General features: G+C 54.9%; 2 protein-coding genes across 5 annotated transcripts in view; one reads left to right on the top strand and one right to left on the bottom strand.

The window, feature by feature from the left end:
- The first annotated feature begins 1963 nt into the window (after positions 1-1963).
- Positions 1964-6021, top strand: Best2 (bestrophin 2). Its single transcript, XM_010613362.1, has 9 exons — positions 1964-2115; positions 2374-2468; positions 3223-3456; positions 3559-3713; positions 4231-4308; positions 4474-4626; positions 4717-4797; positions 4971-5125; positions 5285-6021. The coding sequence occupies exons 1-9, from the start codon at positions 1964-1966 to the stop codon at positions 5709-5711; spliced, it is 1530 nt and encodes a 509-aa protein (XP_010611664.1). The 3' UTR covers positions 5712-6021.
- A 3186-nt stretch (positions 6022-9207) lies between these two features.
- Hook2 (hook microtubule tethering protein 2) overlaps positions 9208-19084 on the bottom strand; it is an 11405-nt gene continuing 1528 nt past the window's right edge. For 2 of the 4 annotated variants that reach the window (XM_010613363.2, XM_033757475.1), the window contains exons 4-23: positions 17929-17979; positions 17711-17843; positions 17530-17597; positions 16646-16708; positions 16260-16340; positions 16026-16186; positions 15796-15936; positions 14405-14606; positions 13653-13763; positions 13480-13567; positions 13285-13354; positions 12518-12655; positions 12348-12435; positions 12258-12263; positions 12117-12151; positions 10530-10612; positions 10352-10455; positions 9918-10028; positions 9610-9681; positions 9208-9529 (exon numbers count right to left, since the gene is read on the bottom strand). In XM_010613363.2, coding sequence (XP_010611665.1) covers positions 9380-9529; positions 9610-9681; positions 9918-10028; positions 10352-10455; positions 10530-10612; positions 12117-12151; positions 12258-12263; positions 12348-12435; positions 12518-12655; positions 13285-13354; positions 13480-13567; positions 13653-13763; positions 14405-14606; positions 15796-15936; positions 16026-16186; positions 16260-16340; positions 16646-16708; positions 17530-17597; positions 17711-17843; positions 17929-17979 — 1956 coding nt within the window. In that variant the 3' untranslated portion in view covers positions 9208-9379. Of the gene's footprint in view, positions 9530-9609; positions 9682-9917; positions 10029-10351; positions 10456-10529; positions 10613-12116; positions 12152-12257; positions 12264-12347; positions 12436-12517; positions 12656-13284; positions 13355-13479; positions 13568-13652; positions 13764-14404; positions 14607-15795; positions 15937-16025; positions 16187-16259; positions 16341-16645; positions 16709-17529; positions 17598-17710; positions 17844-17928; positions 17982-19084 lie in introns of those variants that run through there. The other 2 variants (XM_010613364.2, XM_010613365.2) reach the window with 2 other exon arrangements.

The following is a 19084-nucleotide window of genomic DNA, read 5'->3' as shown; positions in this document are numbered from 1 at the left end:
CTGAGGCCTGTGTGGGAGGCTTCTATTAACGTTTCATGTTTGTTTTGTTTGGGGTTTGTTGGTTGGTTTAGGTGGGTTTTCTTTTTTTGTTTTGTTTTTGTAACAGGGATCGAACTCAAGACCTTGTGCTTTCAAAGCAGACAAAGTGCCACTGAGCTAAATCTCTGGCCTTGGGTTTGGTTTTTGAGACAGGGTCTCAATACATAGTTCAGGCTGGGCTTGCCTCAGCCTCCTGAGTGCTGGATTGGCAGACATGCACCACCACATCCAGCTTACGCAGGGTTATAGTCCTTGGGACTGACAGGAGCATGGATGTTTGTGACACTGATTCTCAGAACCACCAGGGCCATGCCTGACCCCAGGACTGTGTGGAGGGAGGTCGCTGAACTGGGCTGTGAAGCCGGGTACCTTCGTCCAGGGGAGATGGGACTAAGCCCTGTGTGACTGCACATGTGGCTGTGCAGGAAAGCGCCTGGGGCCTAGTGAGCTCTGCGCTTGGCTGGCTGATGACCTTGTGTGTGTGTGTGCTGCATAGAGCAACCATGAGGGTGTACAGATCCCTTCCCTTCTGCTGTCATCCTACATGGCTGTGGGGGCACATTTGAGCCCATGAGCGGAGAGCTGGGTGTGTTCAGGGTCCACCCCCTTATTGCTTTGGGGAGCAAGTGTAGAGCTGAACCCTTCCATAACCCTGGGACAGTGCACCATTGTGTGGGTCACCATGGGTGTGTGAGGCTGTGCTCAGGGACGCCAAAGTGGGGTCTGGGTCTACAGTATTGTGTTTCTGTGTGCTGTGTGATTTCTGGAACTGTGGCAGGACCCAGCCACACCATGGGTGTCCAGGAAGGAGACATCCCTGGCCCCTCCCCTGGCTGTACCTCCAGAGCCGTCCAACCAGCCAGAGAACAACTGGGAGGGGGACAGGGAGGAGCAAGGAGGCTGATTTCTCCCCTGCTGTGGGACTTCTCCAAAGTTCTGAGGCGCAGCTCAGCCAGGGGGACCAGCAGGGGAGGTGCTGCCCACGCCCACTCCCCTGTTCCCTCCTGCCCAGTGTCTGGCTTCAGCCCCACCCAGCACCGAAGGCACCAGCCCATTCAGTCTCTGTCCCCTGTGTCCTGCACCCCACACCCTCAGCACAGGTGAGAAGGGTCCAGGCTGGGCGACAAGGGGATCTCCAAGGACCTGGAGGACTCTGTCTCAGGGTGGGAAGTGGAGGGAAGGGGAAAGGTCAAGGTGGGTCTGAAGGGGAAACAGGAAGGGGCAGAGCCAGTACACTGAGGGAGAGGTGGACAGGTGGAGGCAACGTGGCCACAGAGGCAGCCAGTGTGACACAGGGGGCTGGGGCATAGTCCAGCAGCCTGGAGTCAGTGATGAGAGTTCAGGGAGTACAGAGGGGAAGATGGGCCAGACCAGGCTGAAGGAGTGGACAGAGGGGACCAGGAGGGCGGATGAGGGAGCAGATGGGGAGGCAGTGGAAACACTGAGAATCTTGAAACAGAGGCGCAGGGGACTCGGGAAGTGAGGGAGGCTGGGGATGACATTCAGGTAAGTGAGATGGGACAAGGCAGAAAGCAATACAGGCGCTGATTCCATGAACCCAGGATCTACAAGGTGGGGCCCCCTGGAAAGAGCTTTCAGACCTCACCTTCTACTGTAGTTTTATGCTGGCTGAAGAGCAGAAGTGCTATTTTGAAGGAAACAGGCACCATGAGTCCAGGGACAGGGACAGCCTCCACGAGGGAGGCTAGAAAGGTGGCCTGGGGCTGGAGGGGCCCAAGCAGGGCTGGGCAAGAGAACCTGGGCAAGGACAGGTCCTTGTGGGGACAGCCAGCGTGGGGTGGTCACTGTGCTCTGTCCCCTGGCGCCCCTCCACCCCTGCTGGAAGCCCTGAGCCGGCTCCCTCCTGGAGTCCCCCTCAGCCCACTCCAGCCGCCTCTCCTCTGCCCACGGACAGGACACTGCAATGACTGTTACCTACACAGCCCGGGTGGCCAACGCCCGCTTCGGAGGCTTCTCACAGCTGCTGCTGCTGTGGCGAGGGAGCATCTACAAGCTCTTGTGGCGAGAGCTGCTGAGCTTCCTCGCCCTCTACATGGCGCTGAGCGCCGCCTACCGGTGAGTGGGCTGGGGACCAGTGAGGCTGGCCAAGTGTTCCGAGGCAGGGGAAAGTGGCTAAGCAAGGCGAAAGGGAAGGGCCCATGGCAAGAGAGCTGGAGGAGGCCGTCGTCATGCCTGTTATCCCAGCACTGGGGAGGCTAAGGCAGGAGGATCGCACAAATCCAAGGGCAGCCTGGGCTACACAGGAAGACTCAGTCTCAGAGAGAGCAAGTGATAAGGAAGGAGCGCCCCATGACCCTCACCCTCTACCCGCAGTTTCATGCTGGCTGAAGAGCAGAAGCGCTATTTTGAGAAGCTTGTCATTTACTGTGACCAGTACGCCAGCCTCATCCCGGTCTCCTTCGTGCTAGGTGCGATCACACCCCAGATACCCTGTGCCTTTGTCCCCAAGGAACACATTGCATCATGCCTCTTGGGGAATCCTTTTCTTGTCCCTGTGAGACTTTGTCTTCCAATCCAACCTCTATATTCCCCACTGTGGATCCACAACACCAGGAAGATGTCCAGGGAGACCCCAGGGCTTTAGCTATTGCTTGGCCATAGTGCCACACCTGTCTACATGAGATTACCAATGTCCCTCAAGAACCCCCTCCAGGGACCCCATGTGACTGCATTTTCTGACATGGAGGGGTCCTGAAGGCTCCCAGAGACCTTGTATGACCCCAGCCTCCCCTATCTATGGATGGCGTGTCCTGCCCAGGCTTTCTGATTCAGACCCTGCACCCAACTCCTGTTTCTGAGGTTTGATGTCACTGATGTCCGTGAGGAACACTGCACCCCCACAAACCAAGCCTCCCTCCCCGTGTTCACCGTTCCCACAATCCCAGCCCAGGGGCTCTCGTGTCCAGGGAGACAAACTGCCCCCAGTAATACCTTCACCTGGGCCCTGAGTCTCTTCCCCACACTGAAACCCAAATCTCCTATTGCAGGTGACAGCCAAGCAGCCAGGGACCAGCTTCTCTGACCTTAGGGGTGGGACCCTCAAGTTCTCAGCCCCACGTGGTCGGGTTAACCAGCTTTTTTGGGTGTCCCTGATGTAAATGTCCCACCACTCTACGCTCCTGTCCCTGGTGTCTCCGCTGAACCTCCAATTCCCACCCCCAGGCTTCTACGTGACGCTGGTGGTGCACCGCTGGTGGAACCAGTACCTGTGCATGCCGCTGCCCGACGCGCTCATGTGCGTGGTGGCGGGGACGGTGCACGGGCGGGACGATCGCGGCCGCCTCTACCGGCGCACTCTCATGCGCTACGCTGGGCTCTCGGCTGTGCTCATCCTGCGCTCAGTCAGCACCGCGGTCTTCAAGCGCTTCCCCACTGTAGACCACGTGGTAGAGGCCGGTGAGCTCCCAGCCCGGCTGGGCGGGGTTAAACGGGGGCAGGGTCGGGATGGGCGTGGCTAGGGTGGTGGGTGGGGCTAGTAACCCGGACCGAGCTCCTCAGGATTCATGACCCGCGAGGAGCGCAAGAAATTCGAGAACCTAAATTCCTCTTACAACAAGTACTGGGTGCCCTGCGTGTGGTTCTCCAACTTGGCGGCTCAGGCCCGGCGCGAGGGCCGCATCCGCGACAACAGCGCCTTCAAACTCCTGCTCGAGGTGGGTTGCTAGGTCGTTAATAGAAAATCCAGAGCTGGGCGTGGCAGCACATTACTGTGCAATGTCAGCACTGAGGAGGCTGAGGCAGGAGGATTCTGCTATTTCGAGACCAACCTGGGCCACATAGTGAGTTCAAGAGCAGCCTTAGCTACCCTGTCTCAAAAAACAAAGAGCCGGGGATTTAGTTCAGTGGTTTGGCTGCCTGGCTCACGAGCGAATAAAATCCCCAGTACCAATCAAACAAACAAACAAACCACCACAAAGACAACAACAAAAAAGAATTCCAGGGAAAATGTACCTGAGCTCTCAACTGCTGCAGTCTCCCTCCTCTTACGAGGTGGATTCCGGATCCCCTTCCCTGCAGCCCCAGGTGCACATTTATCTCTGTTAGGTAGACTCCACCAAATGCCTCCCTGGACCTGCTAGAAGCACTCTCAGGTGCCACCCCCTCTTCTCCCAGGTGTCCAGGGGAGCTCACAGTGCACTCTCTGAATTCCTGGCCCCTATCTGCCCCCAGGAGCTAAATGCATTTCGGAGCAAATGTGGGATGCTCTTTCACTACGACTGGATCAGTGTGCCGCTCGTCTACACCCAGGTAACCCCTGCATGCCTCAGGTTACATCAGGTGTCAGAGGTCCTGAAGGGACCTGTGGGCCAGCTAAAATTCCATCCTGGGGCCGCCTGGTCTCAGTCCTGGCCTCTTGGTGACCCTGTGGCTGGGGAACCCAAGCTCACATCCCCACACCCTGTGCACCTGCAGGTGGTGACCATCGCGGTGTACAGCTACTTCCTGGCCTGTCTCGTGGGCCGCCAGTTCCTGGATCCGGCCCAGGGTTACAAGGACCACAACCTGGACCTTTATGTCCCTGTCTTCACCTTGCTGCAGTTCTTCTTCTACGTCGGCTGGCTCAAGGTGGAGGATCCGTGAGGCAGGGACAGGGACAGGAGCCAGATGGGGAGAGCCAGGGTCCAAGCTTCCCACTGGCTTCCCGTTCCCTCCCAGGTCGCAGAGCAGCTCATCAACCCTTTCGGAGAAGACGATGATGACTTTGAGACCAATTTTCTGATTGATCGAAACTTCCAGGTGAGCCTATCTGGGGCGACAGCCCACACCCTCTTCCACAACGCCTTGTCCAAAGCCCCACCACACCTGCCCAGGGCTCGCCCAGAGCCACTCTGCTCTGCTCTGTGGCACCACGCTGCCACCATCCTGAGGGCCACCCTGCCCCGCTCCACCCCACGTGTCTGCGCCCTCAGGTATCCATGCTGGCTGTGGACGAGATGTACGACGACTTGGCTATGCTGGAGAAGGACCTGTATTGGGACTCGGCGGAGGCCCGTGCCCCCTACACGGCAGCCACCGCCTTCCTGTTGCAGCAGCCGTCCTTTCAGGGCTCCACCTTCGACATCGCGTGAGCTGGTGGGGTGGGTGGGGCCGCGGGCGGATCCTTTCCTAGGCTACATAGTGAGTCAGTGTCAGTCAGAACTACAAATGAGGACCTATCTCAAAAAATGAAGGAAGAAAAAAGCTTAGGGGTGAGGCCACATTGCCAACCCTTGTCTGTCTGCAGACTGGCCAAGGAGGACATGCAGTTCCAGCGGCTGGACGGCGCGGACGGCCCCCTGGGAGAGGCGCACGGCGACCTCCTGCAGCGCTTCCTGTCGACAGGTGCTGGAACGGCCTTTCTGGGCCGGCGCCTGTCGCTGCTGCGCCGCAAGAACAGCTGCGTGTCAGAGGCATCCATCCCAGCCAGCTGCGCGTGCGCGGGCACCTCCGACGGTGTGGCCCTAGAGTGCAGCTGCGCTGACCCACTCCTGGAACCGGGCCTGCGGGAACAGGAGCCCGAGCTTGCTGCTTGTCCGGAGCCTCCTGTGCCCGGGCCCACTCCTGCACCGTTGCCAGACCCCTTTCCTGGCCTACCCCTCCCTGGGCCCCGCGTGCCAGCACCTCCCTGGCTGCCCAGCCCTATTGGTGAGGAGGAGGAGAACCTGGCCTGAGCGCCTGGGGCCAGGCCTCCAAAGGACAGAAACCCAAGCCCACCCACCCCAGGCCAGGCTGCATAAATCTGCTGTGCCTGCATGAACTCAGCCTGCGTGGGTCTGGCCCAGATGCTTTGTTTTGCTATGTACTTCTCCCTGGCCTTGAATTCACTGAGTAGCCTAGGCTGACCTTGGACTCTTGGAGATCCTCCTGCCTTAGCCCCCCAAATTCTGGGATTACAAGTGTGTGCCACCAAACCCAGCTCTTCCCCATGCTTTGAACAGCCAGTCCTTAAAGCTAGATCCACTTCCCAGTTTCATTGCCCCAGCAGCCTCAACGAGTATGTCTTGCCTGTTCTTCCCTTCCAGCAGACGTAGGCGTGCTTACCTCCAGATGTACTGAGGGTGAAAGGCTGGCTTTAAAGTATTGTGTGTGTAGTAGGTGGTCAATAAACTGTGTGTGTGTGTGTGTGTGTGTGTGTGTGTGTGTGTGCGCGCGCGCGCGCGCAAAGTCAAACTATTGTTGTGACTTCTCTTGCCAGGCATTATACTAAAGATTTGGGGATTTCTCTAGGGTTTTGGGAGATGACCTGTTCACTTCTTGCCAAATTCTACTCTCTGAAATATAGCAGGGACCCTAGCTCTATTAACAAGCCAGCCACAGCTTCCTACATTCCCAAGCCCCTGCATTCTCAAATACTCTACAAACTCTCCTGCATCAAGCCTGGAGCCTCGGAAATGTAGTCCCCTGTGCTGCAGGCCTTAATTTTACATTTAGATGACTCCCGAATCAGAAGTCTTTCTTTCTTTCTTTCTTTCTTTCATTCTTTCATACTAGGGATTGAACTCAGGACCTCCTGCTAGTGAGGCTAAATCCCTCAACCCGGAATCAGAAGTCTACCCAGGATGCCTTCTTTCCCTGCCCTGTCTCCAACTGTCTCCTCTGAACTATCATGCAAAGATCTCACAGTAACTTCTTCCCCCAGTACTGGGAATCAAACCCAGGGGCTCTACCACTGAGCTACTTCCCCAGCCTTTTTTTTATTTTCAGGCAAAGTCTCACTCAATTGCCCAAGCTGGGCTTGAATTTGCAACCCTCCTGCCTCAACCTCCAAAGCAGCTGAGATTACAAGTATGAGCCACTGCTCTCCAGCTTCTCACAGTGACTTTAAAGGTAATACCTTCAAATACAAACGACCTCCCAGTCCCTTCCCAGCCTGCTCAGCCCAGTGTCTGTCTGTTTTGTCCCTCCAGGAGATGAGGCCAAATCTTATGGTCCTTCTGGGACTCTTGGTTTTGGTATTGCTTGAGACAGGAACTCACTATGCAGTTCAGGCAGGCCTCAAACTCATTATGATCCTCCAACCTCAGCCTCTGGAATACTGGGATTACAGTCATGTACCACTGTGCCTGGCTGGTTGGTTTTTTTGGGGGGTGGGGTTTGAGCCAGGGTCTCACTGTGTAATTGAGACTGACTTGTGTATGTAGCCCAGGCTGGGCTCAAACTCACAGTTATCCTCCTGCCTCAGCCTCCTGAGTGCTGGGATTAAACATGTGCACCACCACACCCAGCTTGGTTGGTTTTTTAAAGATAGGGTCACACTATGTAGTTCAGGCTGAACTTGAACTCATTGCGTAGCCCAGGCTGGCCTCAAGCTCAGAGTGATCTTCCTGCCTCAGCCTCCTGGGCACTGGAATGACAGATAAGGACTACTACCTCTGGCTCTGGAATCCTCTCGAATATGTCTCATTAACTCGTCATGAAGTCCCACCAGTTTAACTTTCTTTGTATCCAGCAGCCAACCACTTCTCACTCCTCCAGGGCCCTTGTACTGGCAACAACCCCTAGTGTCACCCACCCATTCTCCTGGATTAGCGACCTAAGTTTTTTTCTTAGTGCTACTGGCTGCCAAACCAGAATCAGTTTCCTTCCTTTGCTTAGAATTCTCTATGGCTCCTGCCCCCCACAGCCTTCAGGCCCTGAACAGTCTCCCTGCCCACCTCTGCTCTCATGCTCCCTCACACTCTCCATTCCCCCACACTGGCCACTTGCTGTCCTTGTAACCCACCAACCTAGGTTTCATTGCAGGGCCTTTGCACAAGCTGCTTCCTCTGCCTGAGCCAGTCTTCCTGAGACTCCTTCAGAGCCTCTCCCTCCCCTCCTTCAGGTTCCTGCTTATAGATGTTGTTCCATGAGAGAGGCCTTGTCTCCTGGGCTTCTATTGTTTGTTTTTATTTTGGGTTTTTTCTTTTTGTACTCAGGATCAAATTTGTGTCCTTGCCCTTGCGAGGCAGGCAGCAGAACCAGAGCTAAATCCCTGGCCCTCTCCTGGGCTTTTATTAAAATGTTTACCTTGCGTGTTCAATTCCTGCACCACGTCATTCTTGCCTGCTTTATTTTTAACTGTAGTACTTGTATCAAACTTTCATTTCTTTTATTTGCAGTAGTAGGAATGGAACCCAGGGCCTTATACATGTTTGGCTAGCACTCTACACTGAGCCCATAGCCCTCTATTTTGTGGAGTCTCTATTTCTCTTTATTGAAAACATTCATTTCATGAGAACAAGGATTTTCTGGAGCTTCTTCAGCAACCACCACCATTGCCAGGTGTGGTGGCGCACGCCTGTAATCTCAGCATTTAGGAGGCTGGGACAGACAGGTGGATCTCCATGAGGTGGAGGCCAACCTGGGCTACAAAGTGAGGTTAAGGCCAGCCTGAACTATATAATGAGACCCTGTCTCAAAAAAAAAAAAAAACCAGAAAGAAACCATCACTACCACCACACACAAACACATGATTCTCAACTTTCAATGGCTACTATCAGTCATTCACTCTTCAGTAAGAATGCATGATAAGCCAGACATGGTGTTGCATGCCTATAATCCCAGCACTCAGGATGCTGAAGCAGGAGGATCACTGTGAGTTCAAGACCAGCCCAGGTTAGGGCAGTCTCAACTACTTAGTGAGACCCTGTCTCAAAACAAAACAAAACAAAAAATTCATGATGGGCCTTTAAAAGCAATAGGCTGAAACAGGAGGATTGCCATGCATTCAAGGCCAGTCTGGGCTACACAGCAAAACGTAGTCTCAAAACAAACAAACAAATCTTACAAAAGATAAAAGCAGGGCTGGGGATTTAGCTCAGTGGTTTTTGCTGCCTGCCTCATAAGCACAAGGACCTGAGTTCAATCCCTGGTACAAAAACAAAACAAAACAAACAGAAGCAATAGTCTGAATCCCTGCCCCATCTTCTCTCCCTCATCCTGGCATCCAGGGTCCAGCCAGGGTAGGTTTAAAATCTTTATTGTACATTTTCTCAAATATAAAATCAGGCTCTGCCCAGATAGCACATCACTGTATCTCCAGAGACAGAATCAAGGACAAGACTCACATTGCTAAAGGGCCAGGGATTAGCTCAGTGGCACTGCACTTACCTTGCAAGTGCAAGGTCCTGAGTTTGATCCCTGATACCAAAAAAAAAAAAGAAAAAAAAAAAAAAAAAAAAAAAAAAAACCAAAAGGTCACCCCTGCCACCTGCCCTTCCTAGACCCCCAACCTGAGGGAGCAAAGGGCAGAGGTCATAGCTCCAAGCCTGTCACCCAGCTGGCCACGGCCTGATGCTGGGTGCCATTCAAAGGCAGATAAAGTTCCAGCAGGCAGAGAGGGCAGCAGGTCCAGAGGTGGTCAGTGCTTGTCGGTGGGGTGAAGACTCAGAGGTGCCAGGCGTCTCAGGGGTCCACGGCGAGCATTGGTGGCCAGCCGCTGCTGTGCCAGGAAGGACTGGGCATGTGCAGGGGCCCGCTCTTCACCAGCTCGCTGCTGCAGGGCCATGCCCTAGGGGAGGAATATGGTTGGCCAGGATCTGGGAAGCCGTGGTACCCTCAGTTCTCCAGCTGCAGGGACAGTGCTCTCACCATATTGTACCAAGCACTGATGAGCAGTTTTTCCTCCTGTTCCCGCTGATTGCGGCTCGTCTCAAAATCCATCTACCAGAGAGAAGAATCAGGGGCCTGGGTGTGCTGGGGCAGCACAAAGGAACAAGGACAGCCAGGGGTGGTGGTGCACACCTGTCATCCCAGCAATTGGGAGGCTGAGGTAGGAGGATCCCTGTGAGTTCAAGGCCAGCCTGCACTACATAGTGAGTTCAAGGCTAGCCTGAATTACTGAGACTCTGTCTCAAAAAAAAAAAACAAGAAAACAAAACAGGGACAAAGACACCTACCTCCAGGTGCCGGATGCGGACGTCTTGCTCCTGGAGCTTTGTCCTCAGGGTGTGGAGTTCTGGGGGCACCCCTGTAGGCGGCCACTGCTTGGGCTCCAGGGTCTGTATGACCTAGGGGTTGGGGGGGGGTAATCACAGCCAAGGTGACCTTGAACTCATAGTCCCCTCAGACACGTGGGGTGGGTGGAACACATGACAGCCCGTGGCAGTGGGAAGAGGACAGAGGTCTGTGTCCTGGTGTGGTGTGGTGGCAGAGTGGTGGGCAAAGGTGGGCAGGAAGTGAGCACTGAAGAGAGGCACAGGGGCTCAGACGTGAAGCACCTGTCTGGCAAGTGTGAAGCCCTGAGTTCGAATCCCAGGATCAAAAAAAAAAAAAAAACAGAGGCACAGGGAGTGGGCACCGGGGCAGGAGGGCTGTGGGTCGCAGTCCTCACTGTTCGCGCCTTGTTGATATAGCGGCGGTACCGCTCCTCCATGGCCCGAAGGTCCGCATCCTTCCTCTGCAGGCTGTCTTGCAGCTCTTCAATGCGCCGGGCCGCTGGAAGACAGGGGGTCCTCAGAGCCGTGCTGCCCTTGGGGATTGCCCCACCCTGGCCCGGGAGCCCCACTTACTGTTGCTATCTGTGGGGGGCTCCAGCTCCTCAATGTACTCTCGCTTCCGCTGCAGCTCCAGGTCCGCCTCATGCAATTTTTGCCTGTTTGCAGTGGAAGGATAGCAGTGGGCTGACCCTCGGATGGCTTGTCTGCCTTGTCTTTTGTTTTTGCTTTGAGGATTTTTTTCCTTTTTTTTGGTACTGGGGATTGAACTTGGGTCCTTGCGCTTGCAAGGCAGGCCACCGAACCGCTGAGCTAAATCCCCAGCCCTGCCTTTATTTTTTGAGACAAGGTCTCACTATGTAGTCCACATTGGCCTTAAACTTGCGGCTATCTTCCTGCTTTAGCCTCCTGAGTACTGGGATCAGAAGGTGTGTTCCAGCTTGATTGTTTGTTTGTCAGTCCTGGAGACTGAATCCAGAGCCTACATCCCCAGCCCTTTTTGTTTTATTTTGAGAAAGGTCTTACTAAGTCACTAAGTTCCATAGCGGGGCTCTAACTTGTGATTCTCTTGCCTCAGCCTCCCAGAGTATTAATAGTTGGTGTGTGCCACCATGCCTGGCTTTTTTTTTTTTTTTTTTTTTTCAGTACTGGGGATCAACAAACTCCAGTCCATGTGCTTACGAGGCAGGTGCCAGAACCCTGGCCCTGTTGTTGTTGGTTTTTTGTTGAGACAGCATCTCACGATATAGTGCCTGGCCTTGAACTCACTATGTAGCCCAGGCTGGCCTTGAACTCATAGCAATCCTCCTGCCTCAGCCTCCCAAGTATTGAGATTACAGGCATGGACCACCATGCCCAGCCTTATTTTTTATTTTGAGACAAAATCTCACTAAATTTCCCAAGTTGGCCCAAACGGGGATCCTCCTGCCTCAGCCTTCCAAACAACTAGAATTAGAGGCATGTACCACTGTGCCTAGCTCTTTATTTTCTGCAGTGCTGATGAACAACTCAGGTCATTGCCCATGCTAGGCAAATGCTTTACCACTAGCCACACCCATAGCCCTTTGGCTTCTCTTTTGTCCCAGTGTCCCTTGGTAAGTACAGCCTTCTCAGCTGTGGGAATGCCCCCACCTGGGGACCTCCTTACCTGCCTCCTCAGGGGCTCTGTGTCCTGCCCTACCCTTTCCTCCCATCAGAGCACAGCGGCCCTGGGCCAGTGCCCTTCTGTCTTCTCCCCAGCCCACACTGGTGCAGTCAAAATCATCCCTCACCAGCCTCTTCTATTCTAAACCCTTCAGATCCATCCCCTGAGCATCCAGGGATCTTTCCAAAAGCAATTTTGTGCAAACAACAACAGTACTAACAACTAGCCGGGTACCCCTGCAACCCCAGCAATCTGGGAGGCTGAGGCAGGGGAATCACAAGTTCCAGCCCAGCCTGCAAAACTTAGCAATTTAGTGAAACTTTCTCTCAAAAACAAACAAAAGCAACCATCACTTCTGGAAGAAAATCCCTCTATGGCTCCCCACTGTACCCTAATGCATGCCACTCTCCTCCCCTGGGTCCAGCAGACCATCCTGGACCCGACCTGTCTGTAGTCCTGTCTGTATCCGGGGATGCATCCCGAACACCTTGCCCGGCCTCTTGCCACATGCCACTTACAGATGTTCCTCCAGCTTCCTCTTCAGTAGGGCGGGCTGGGGAGAGAAACAGAAGGTGGGGAGAGGTCCAGAGGTCTGAACCCCTAGCCAGCAGGGGAGCCTGGGTGCCTCCCCACTCACCCCCCGGGCCCACAATACTCACGATGGCCTGCACCAGGTGGGCAGCGGGAAAGAGAGAGAGGAAGGTTACAGGGGACGAGGGGAGTGCTGAGCAGGGGAAAGTGACACTCACGTCCTCGCTCTTGCCACTCTGCTCATGCAGGGCCTTCTGCAAGTCCTCCACCTGGGCCCGCAGCTCCGACAGCTGCTGCTGGTTCAGCCTGTGGGGTAGGGGTTGCTCAGTGCCTGGGTGCTCAGCTGGGCCCCATCCAACCCCTGCTGGGCACTCAGAGGGACACCCACCGTCTCTGAGTCTCCAGTGCGTGGCGCGCACGGTTAGCCTCCTCCAGGTGGCGCTGCAGCTCCGCCTGCCGCTCACGGTCCGCCGCCTCCTGCTGGCACAACCGCTTGTTCTCCAGCTGGAGCCGCAGGAGCGTCTCCCTGTTGAGCCAGGCAGAAGGGCCGAGGACCTGTCATCCCCACTGGCCAACTGGGCCGGAGGCGGCCTAGCAGGTAGAACTAAGGAGATGGGGGTAGGAGGGACCTTGGGAAAGTAGCCCAACCCGACCTGGGGGCGTGGGGTGGGGGACCAGCTGTGGGAGTGGGTGGGGCTTGGGTACTAAAGGCGGAGCTCTTACGGCCTGGGGGCGGAGCCAGATCAGAAAGGCGCTAGAACACAAGGTTTAGAAGGGGGATGAGGCAGCAGAAAGGGGAACAGCTGGTTTGGGAGAGAGTTCATGGGGCAGATCGCAGGGGACTGCGCCTAGCAAAGACTCCACTGGAGTGCAGGGCTGCACCTTGGGGTCACGAGATGAAAGTGGGCAGGGTTAGGGTGAGGGATTTCTGCATGTGCATTGAGAATGGATCATGCAGCTGCAAAGCCACCAAGGAGAAGAGCCAGAGCCCTAAGCCAGGTCAGAGCAGGATTGGGAGTGGAAGAGCCCAGGTGTCCTGCTAGGACCTGGAAGCCTAGACCAAATACCAAGGCTCTCTGGTCCCTGCGCATTTCAGGAGAGGGCTGAGAGGCCAGGCCGGCCTGGTGGGTCCCAGCACCAAATGCCCAGGATTACCTGAGCTCTGCAGGCAGGATCTCTGCTGCTAAGTTTTCCAGGCCTTGCGGGGTGGGGTCCAGCGAGGGGTCTGGAGAATGTAAGGGTCTTCAGGTCTCTGTGCACTGGCAGCCCCAGCCCCTGAGGCCTCTTTCTCAGAACTGTCCTTGGGGCTCAAGTTCAGCCATACCCCCTCCCCGGGGCCCTGCGGCTCACCAGCCTGAGTCAACCCACGCGGCTGCAGCTGGGCACAGCGCAGCTCCTCGTTGGCCTCTCGCAGAGAGTCCCGCTCAGCCAGCAGCCGCTGCAGAGGCAAGGACAGAGACTGATTGCTTCCTAAGGGTTGCAGGGGGTGGTGGCAAGCTTGGGCTGCAGAACCTCAGCCTCACCTCTTTCTCCTTTGTTGCCAACTTGTACTTTTCTTCCAGGTTGCGGCACTCAAATAGCCATTTCTCGGCCTTCATGGCTTCCTCTTGTCGCTGGCCCTGCAGTTCCTGAACCTGAACAGAAAGGAGGGGCGAGAGCCTGGCATGGTGGCTCATGCTTGCCATCCCAGCACTTGGTGAGGCTGAGGCAGAAGGAACACTGAGTTTGAGGCCAGCCTTGGCTACATAAGGAGTTCAAGGCCAGCCTGAACTACATAGTGAGTCCGTCTCAAAAAAAAAAAAAAGGCGGGGTGAGGTCAGGTGTGGTGATACATGCTCCTATTCCCAGGACTGTGTAGCTGAGGCAGGAGAATTGCCATGAGCTCCAAGCAAGCCTGGGTTAGTCATTTTAGGCCAGCCTGGATTACATAGCCAGATCGTGTTTCCAAAAAAAAAAAGAGGGTGACGTTAGCAGGGATGGAAGGAGGGGCATCGATTTAGGACAAGGCAGGGGAAAGGGCTGGAGCAAAGGTTGCTTAAAGGCAGAAAGTGGGGCTTGCAAAACTCAACAGATCTGGCCCGAGGGAGGGGTGGGCCTAAAGTGTGCAGCCTGCCTAGGGAAGATCTGGGCCTGTGCGTTAGGAGAGTGGTGGCCAGAGAGAGGGCGGGGCTTCGGGCAGCACTGGGCGGTCCAAGTAGAGGGAATGCGGGGTTGGGGGAGCCAAGGGCTTATCTCTAGGGCGGGGCCTCCCTTGCTCCAGTTTCCCAGACCTCACCTGCCTCCGCTGTGCCTCCAGCTGGGAACGCAGTGAGCCGGCCCTGCGCAACTCGTCCTCCAGCTGCCTCGTGCGCTCCGCATGGCCCGCATTGCACTCCTCCAGCTGCCGCACCTGTCGCCGCAGCTCCCGCAGCTCTCCTAGGCGGCGACGGCAGCTGTTCAGGGTAGCTTCCAGCTGACCTGCGCGCTCTGAGGACTGCCTGTGGGGGTCAGGAAAGGGGACAGTCACGGGTTAGCTGGGATGCTGAGTCCTCAGGACAGGAAAGGTGCAACCTGGTAAGGCATGGGTTCAAGGTGAGGAGTTCATGAGGTCTATCGTGAGGGTTAAAGGTCTAACCAGGGCCTGGTGCTGTTGGGGGTCATTAAGGTAATGGTTAGCCAAGGGTTACAATCAGAGAAGCCTCAGGGATCATTTTATTTTTGAGACAGGCTCTCCATAAGTTACTAAATACCCAGGATGGGCTTGAACTTGAAACCATACTGCCTTGGCCTCCCAGAATGCTGGATGACAAGTGTGCACCACCACTCCTAGCTCAGGGTGGATTTGTGGGGATAAGAACAGGGGATAAGAACAGGTGATGTAGCCGGGCGTGTTGGTGCACGCCTGTAATCCCAACAGTTGGGAGGCTGAGGCAAGAGGATCGCTGTGAGTTTGAGACCAGCCTGGGCTACATAGTGAGTTCCAGGTCAGTCTGAACTACATAGTGAGACCCTGTCTCAAAAAAACCAACCAACCAAACAAACAAAGAAACGGGCCAGGGATTTAGCTCAGTGGTTCCACCATCTGCCTTGCAAGCAAAGGGACCTGAGTTCAATCCCCAGTACCAAAACAAAAAACAAAGAAACAGGTGTTGGGTCAGAGGGAATAATGAGGACCCAAAGGAAACTGAACCCCCCCCAAGGACATGGTGGGGGTTTGGGAGAGTTATAAGGCAGAGCACTAGGGTTTTTGAATATACAGTACGGAAGGGACTCACTAGGTACTCTGGCATTACTTAGAATCTAAGGGTGTCGTAGGGTCACAGGGGGTCTTCAGGGTTATAGAAGACAGAGCAGGGTCACAAAGGGCTGCAGCTGTAGGGTTCTGGCGGGCCCATGAGATCCAGGGGCATGTTGGGACCCAGACTGGGGGGGTTGGAGTGTTGTTGGGGGGGTCCTCTGTTTATTGAGGGTTCTTGGGGTCTGGATTATAACATGCGATAACAGCATCATGGGGCCTTGGGAGCACCATCGGTGCAGGGTGTCTGCTGGAGTCCAGGGATGTAAGGGGTTCAGGATAATGCAGTAGGGCCCAGCGGGTATTGTGGGGCTTAGGGTGGCATGGGGAAGTCTGGGGGCACTCCGGCCATGTTGGAGATGTGCCGTGGGCTCCCAGGAAGCCCTGCTCACCGCAGCTCATCTATCTCATCCTTCAGTGCCTGTGCCTCCTGGGCCAGGCTAGTCAGCACCTGGTTCCGCTGTTGCAGCTCGGTGACCTCACGCTCCAGCTCTGTGCAGCGGAGCCGTTCATCCTCCCGACTGCTCTCCAGCCTGGAGGTAGCAGGGAAGGGGTTCAGAAAGGGGCTGCTACCTCCACCCTCATCTCCTGGCCTCCTGGTCCTGGTCCTCAGCTGCCACACCTGAAGTTCTCCTCCTGCAGCTGTTCTAGCTGGGACTGGAGCAACAGTAGCTTCTTGGCTGTGAGGCCTGAGGTGCCCTCAGCCTCTGGCTGGCCCACTCGTTCCCGTAGTGCTGCATTCTCCTGCACCAGGCTCTGTTTCTCCTCGGACAGAAGCACCAGCTGTGGGCAGGGAGGCGAATTAACTGGAGCCTAGATGGGGGAGCAGCTGACCCAAGTCCCCCCAATTCCCCACCTGCCGTTCTAGGTCCAGACAGTGCTGCTGGAGCTCATCCCCCTCCTCAGCCTCCTCGCTCAGGAAGTAGTACCTGCGGGACTAAGCAGATGGCAGGGAATGGGTGGGGGTTACGGAGCCAGGAGGACTGGGGGAGAAAGGCTGGGATCTCTAGGGGGAAAGGGGAGCCCAGCCAAGGGATCCCTAAGCCAGGAGTGGAGCCCCAGCCCCAGGGAGCCCCAGGGGACTGAGAGAAGGGTAATTCAGGAGCCCTGGCGACCTGGCAAGAAGAGAGGCCCGCACCCCAACTGAGGAGGGGGTGGTTTATAGGCTTCAGGACAAGCTCCTCCCACTTTGTACAGCCCCATCTATGGGGTTGGCCCATCAGCAAGGTTCTCTACCCTTACCTGTGTGTCAAAGTTGCCATATGTCTCTGGTGACAGGGAGTCAGGGGTGTCTTTGGTCATGAGCTAAGGGGTAGGGGAGGTATTATGATGAGCTGAGTGCTCTGATTTTTTTTTTTGTACTGGGAATCAAACTCAGGATCTTGAACTTGCTAGGCAGATGAGGTGCCACTGATCTAAATCCCCACCTGATTTTTGTTTTTGAGACAGGGTCTCAGCCAGGCATGGTGGCACATGCCTGTAATCACAGCACTCGGGAGGCTGAGGCAGGAGGATTGCTGTGAGTTCCAGACCAGCCTGGGCTACATAGTGAATTCTAGGTCAGTCTCAACTACATAGTGAGAGCCTGTTTCAAAAATCCAAAAAGAAAAAAAAAAAAGAGACAGGGTCTCGATATGTATTTCAGGATGGCCTTGAACTCACTACAGAGCCCCAGCTGGCCTCAAAGTCATGACAATCTTCCTGCCTCAGCCTCTCAAGTGCTGGGATGACAGATGTGCATCACCACACCTGGCTCCGAGTTGAGCTCTCTAAGGAGAGCCTTCAAGCCTTCTCCAATCCAGCCTAAGAAGGTGTCTACTCTCAGGTCCCCAAAGCCAGTGCTGCCCAATAACCTGAGCCCCAAGGCTGCCCCCTGCCTCTGACATCGAGGGAAGGTACCTGGAGCCTGCAAGGTTGATTTACAGCTGGCAGACATGAGACAGAGATGACTGGCCAGCTGCCTTCTGGGCAGACTAGATCTTAGCAGGGCTTGTGCCCAGTTACCTCTCTCAGCCCTGAAACCATCCCCTCCTGACATTCCTCTATCACCACACACACACACACACACACACACACACCCACACACACACACCCACACACACACACCCACACACCCCCATACCTACCTCCTGGATAGCTTCCATCACTACATGCTGAACTGACTCCTCCAGTGTCATGATTCTCTGGATGTGCTCTAGGGATCAAGGTTGGGTACCTGAGACCCAGGGGCAGCTCAGGGGAGTAATGACCATTTTCTCAAGCCATCCCCTGCAGACCCCTGAGCTCTCCCTCTGGCCTTCCCCATACCCTGCTTTTTCTCGCAACTGATTGCACAGCCCAACACCAACTGTAGCAGCTTGCCCAGCTCAGAGGGGTCTGAGAACTGGCCAAGCAGGCTCACATCCGGGAGGTGCTGTTCTGACACTGGATGCCCCAGAACCTAAGGACGAGGTAGTAGAGAGGGAAAATGAGCTTCACAGACCCCAGCCCTTCTCCCAAGCCCAACCAATCAATCAGTTACTCACATCCTGAGAGTACTCCAGCAGGCTCCGTAAGATCTTCTCCAGATTGCTGACCTGGGGAGATGGAGGTGCTCTGTACAGGGGCCTTACCCTTAATGTGCCTCCTCTTCTTGCCCCCCCGACATACTTCTTGTTCCCTGCTTGGCTTGTGCTGACTGGCCCTGATTTCTGAAGTACCTCCCCGTAGGACTGACCTCACTGGCCATGTGTGCTTTGTGTCCACCTGACCATGCTTGCTTGTGCACTCCCAGAACCCAATTGCTAGCCAGGGGTGGTGGTGGTATGTCCCTGTGATCCCCACAACTGGGAAACTGAGGCAGAAGAATCTCAGTGATTTTGAGGCAGCCTAGGCTACATAGTGAGTTCAAGGCAAGCCCAAACTACATAGCGAGATCCTGTCTCAAATAAACAAACAACAAAAAAAATCAGAATGTAATTGCTTTCACAGCATGGTTCCAGTCAGTTATTTCTCACCTGGATGATTGTGCCAAACACTTTCAGTGCTGTGAATGGAACCCAGGACCTGGTACATGGTAGCCAAGCACTCTCCATTGTGCTGCACGCCCAACCCCTCAACTTCCATTCTTGCCCACACTCCATTCCTCTCCAGCCAGGGGCAGTTTTTTTCAAAGCCACGCCAGCTTGTATCTCTGCTCTGGTGAAATCCTTCCCTGACTTTCCACAGCACTTAAAATAGAATTCACACACCCTCTGAGTCCTGTCAGGCCCTTGATGACCTCATGTACACTTCTTGCCCTCTTGCTCTCTCTTTTGACCTCCCCACCATTCCTCAGTTACATCCAGGTTACTTCCAGTCCAGGGGTTTTACATTTGCTATACCCTGTGCTGGAATACTTTACTTTTTGGTACCAGGGATAGAACTCATGCCCTTGCACTTGCTAGGCAGTGCAAATCCCAGAACTAAATCCCTGGCCCTCTCTGTATTGGAATTCCAAATCTCCCCTGAAAATCAGCCCATCTTCAGTAAACACCTCCCTCCCTTACTTTCTCTCATGGTCCTACTTTTATCATGGTCATTGACCTGTTATTATCCAAAGTTCAGTTGCGTGAGTGTGGTTATGAGGATTGAACCTAGAGCTTCATTTACACTGAGCTACATCACCAGACTTTTTTTTTTTTTTTTTTTTTTTTTTTTTTT

This window comes from Fukomys damarensis, unplaced genomic scaffold, assembly GCF_012274545.1.
Source record: "Fukomys damarensis isolate Sample0158 unplaced genomic scaffold, DMR_v1.0_HiC HiC_scaffold_30, whole genome shotgun sequence".
Lineage (NCBI taxonomy): Eukaryota > Metazoa > Chordata > Mammalia > Rodentia > Bathyergidae > Fukomys > Fukomys damarensis.
This window is presented reverse-complemented; position numbering and strand designations above follow the sequence as displayed.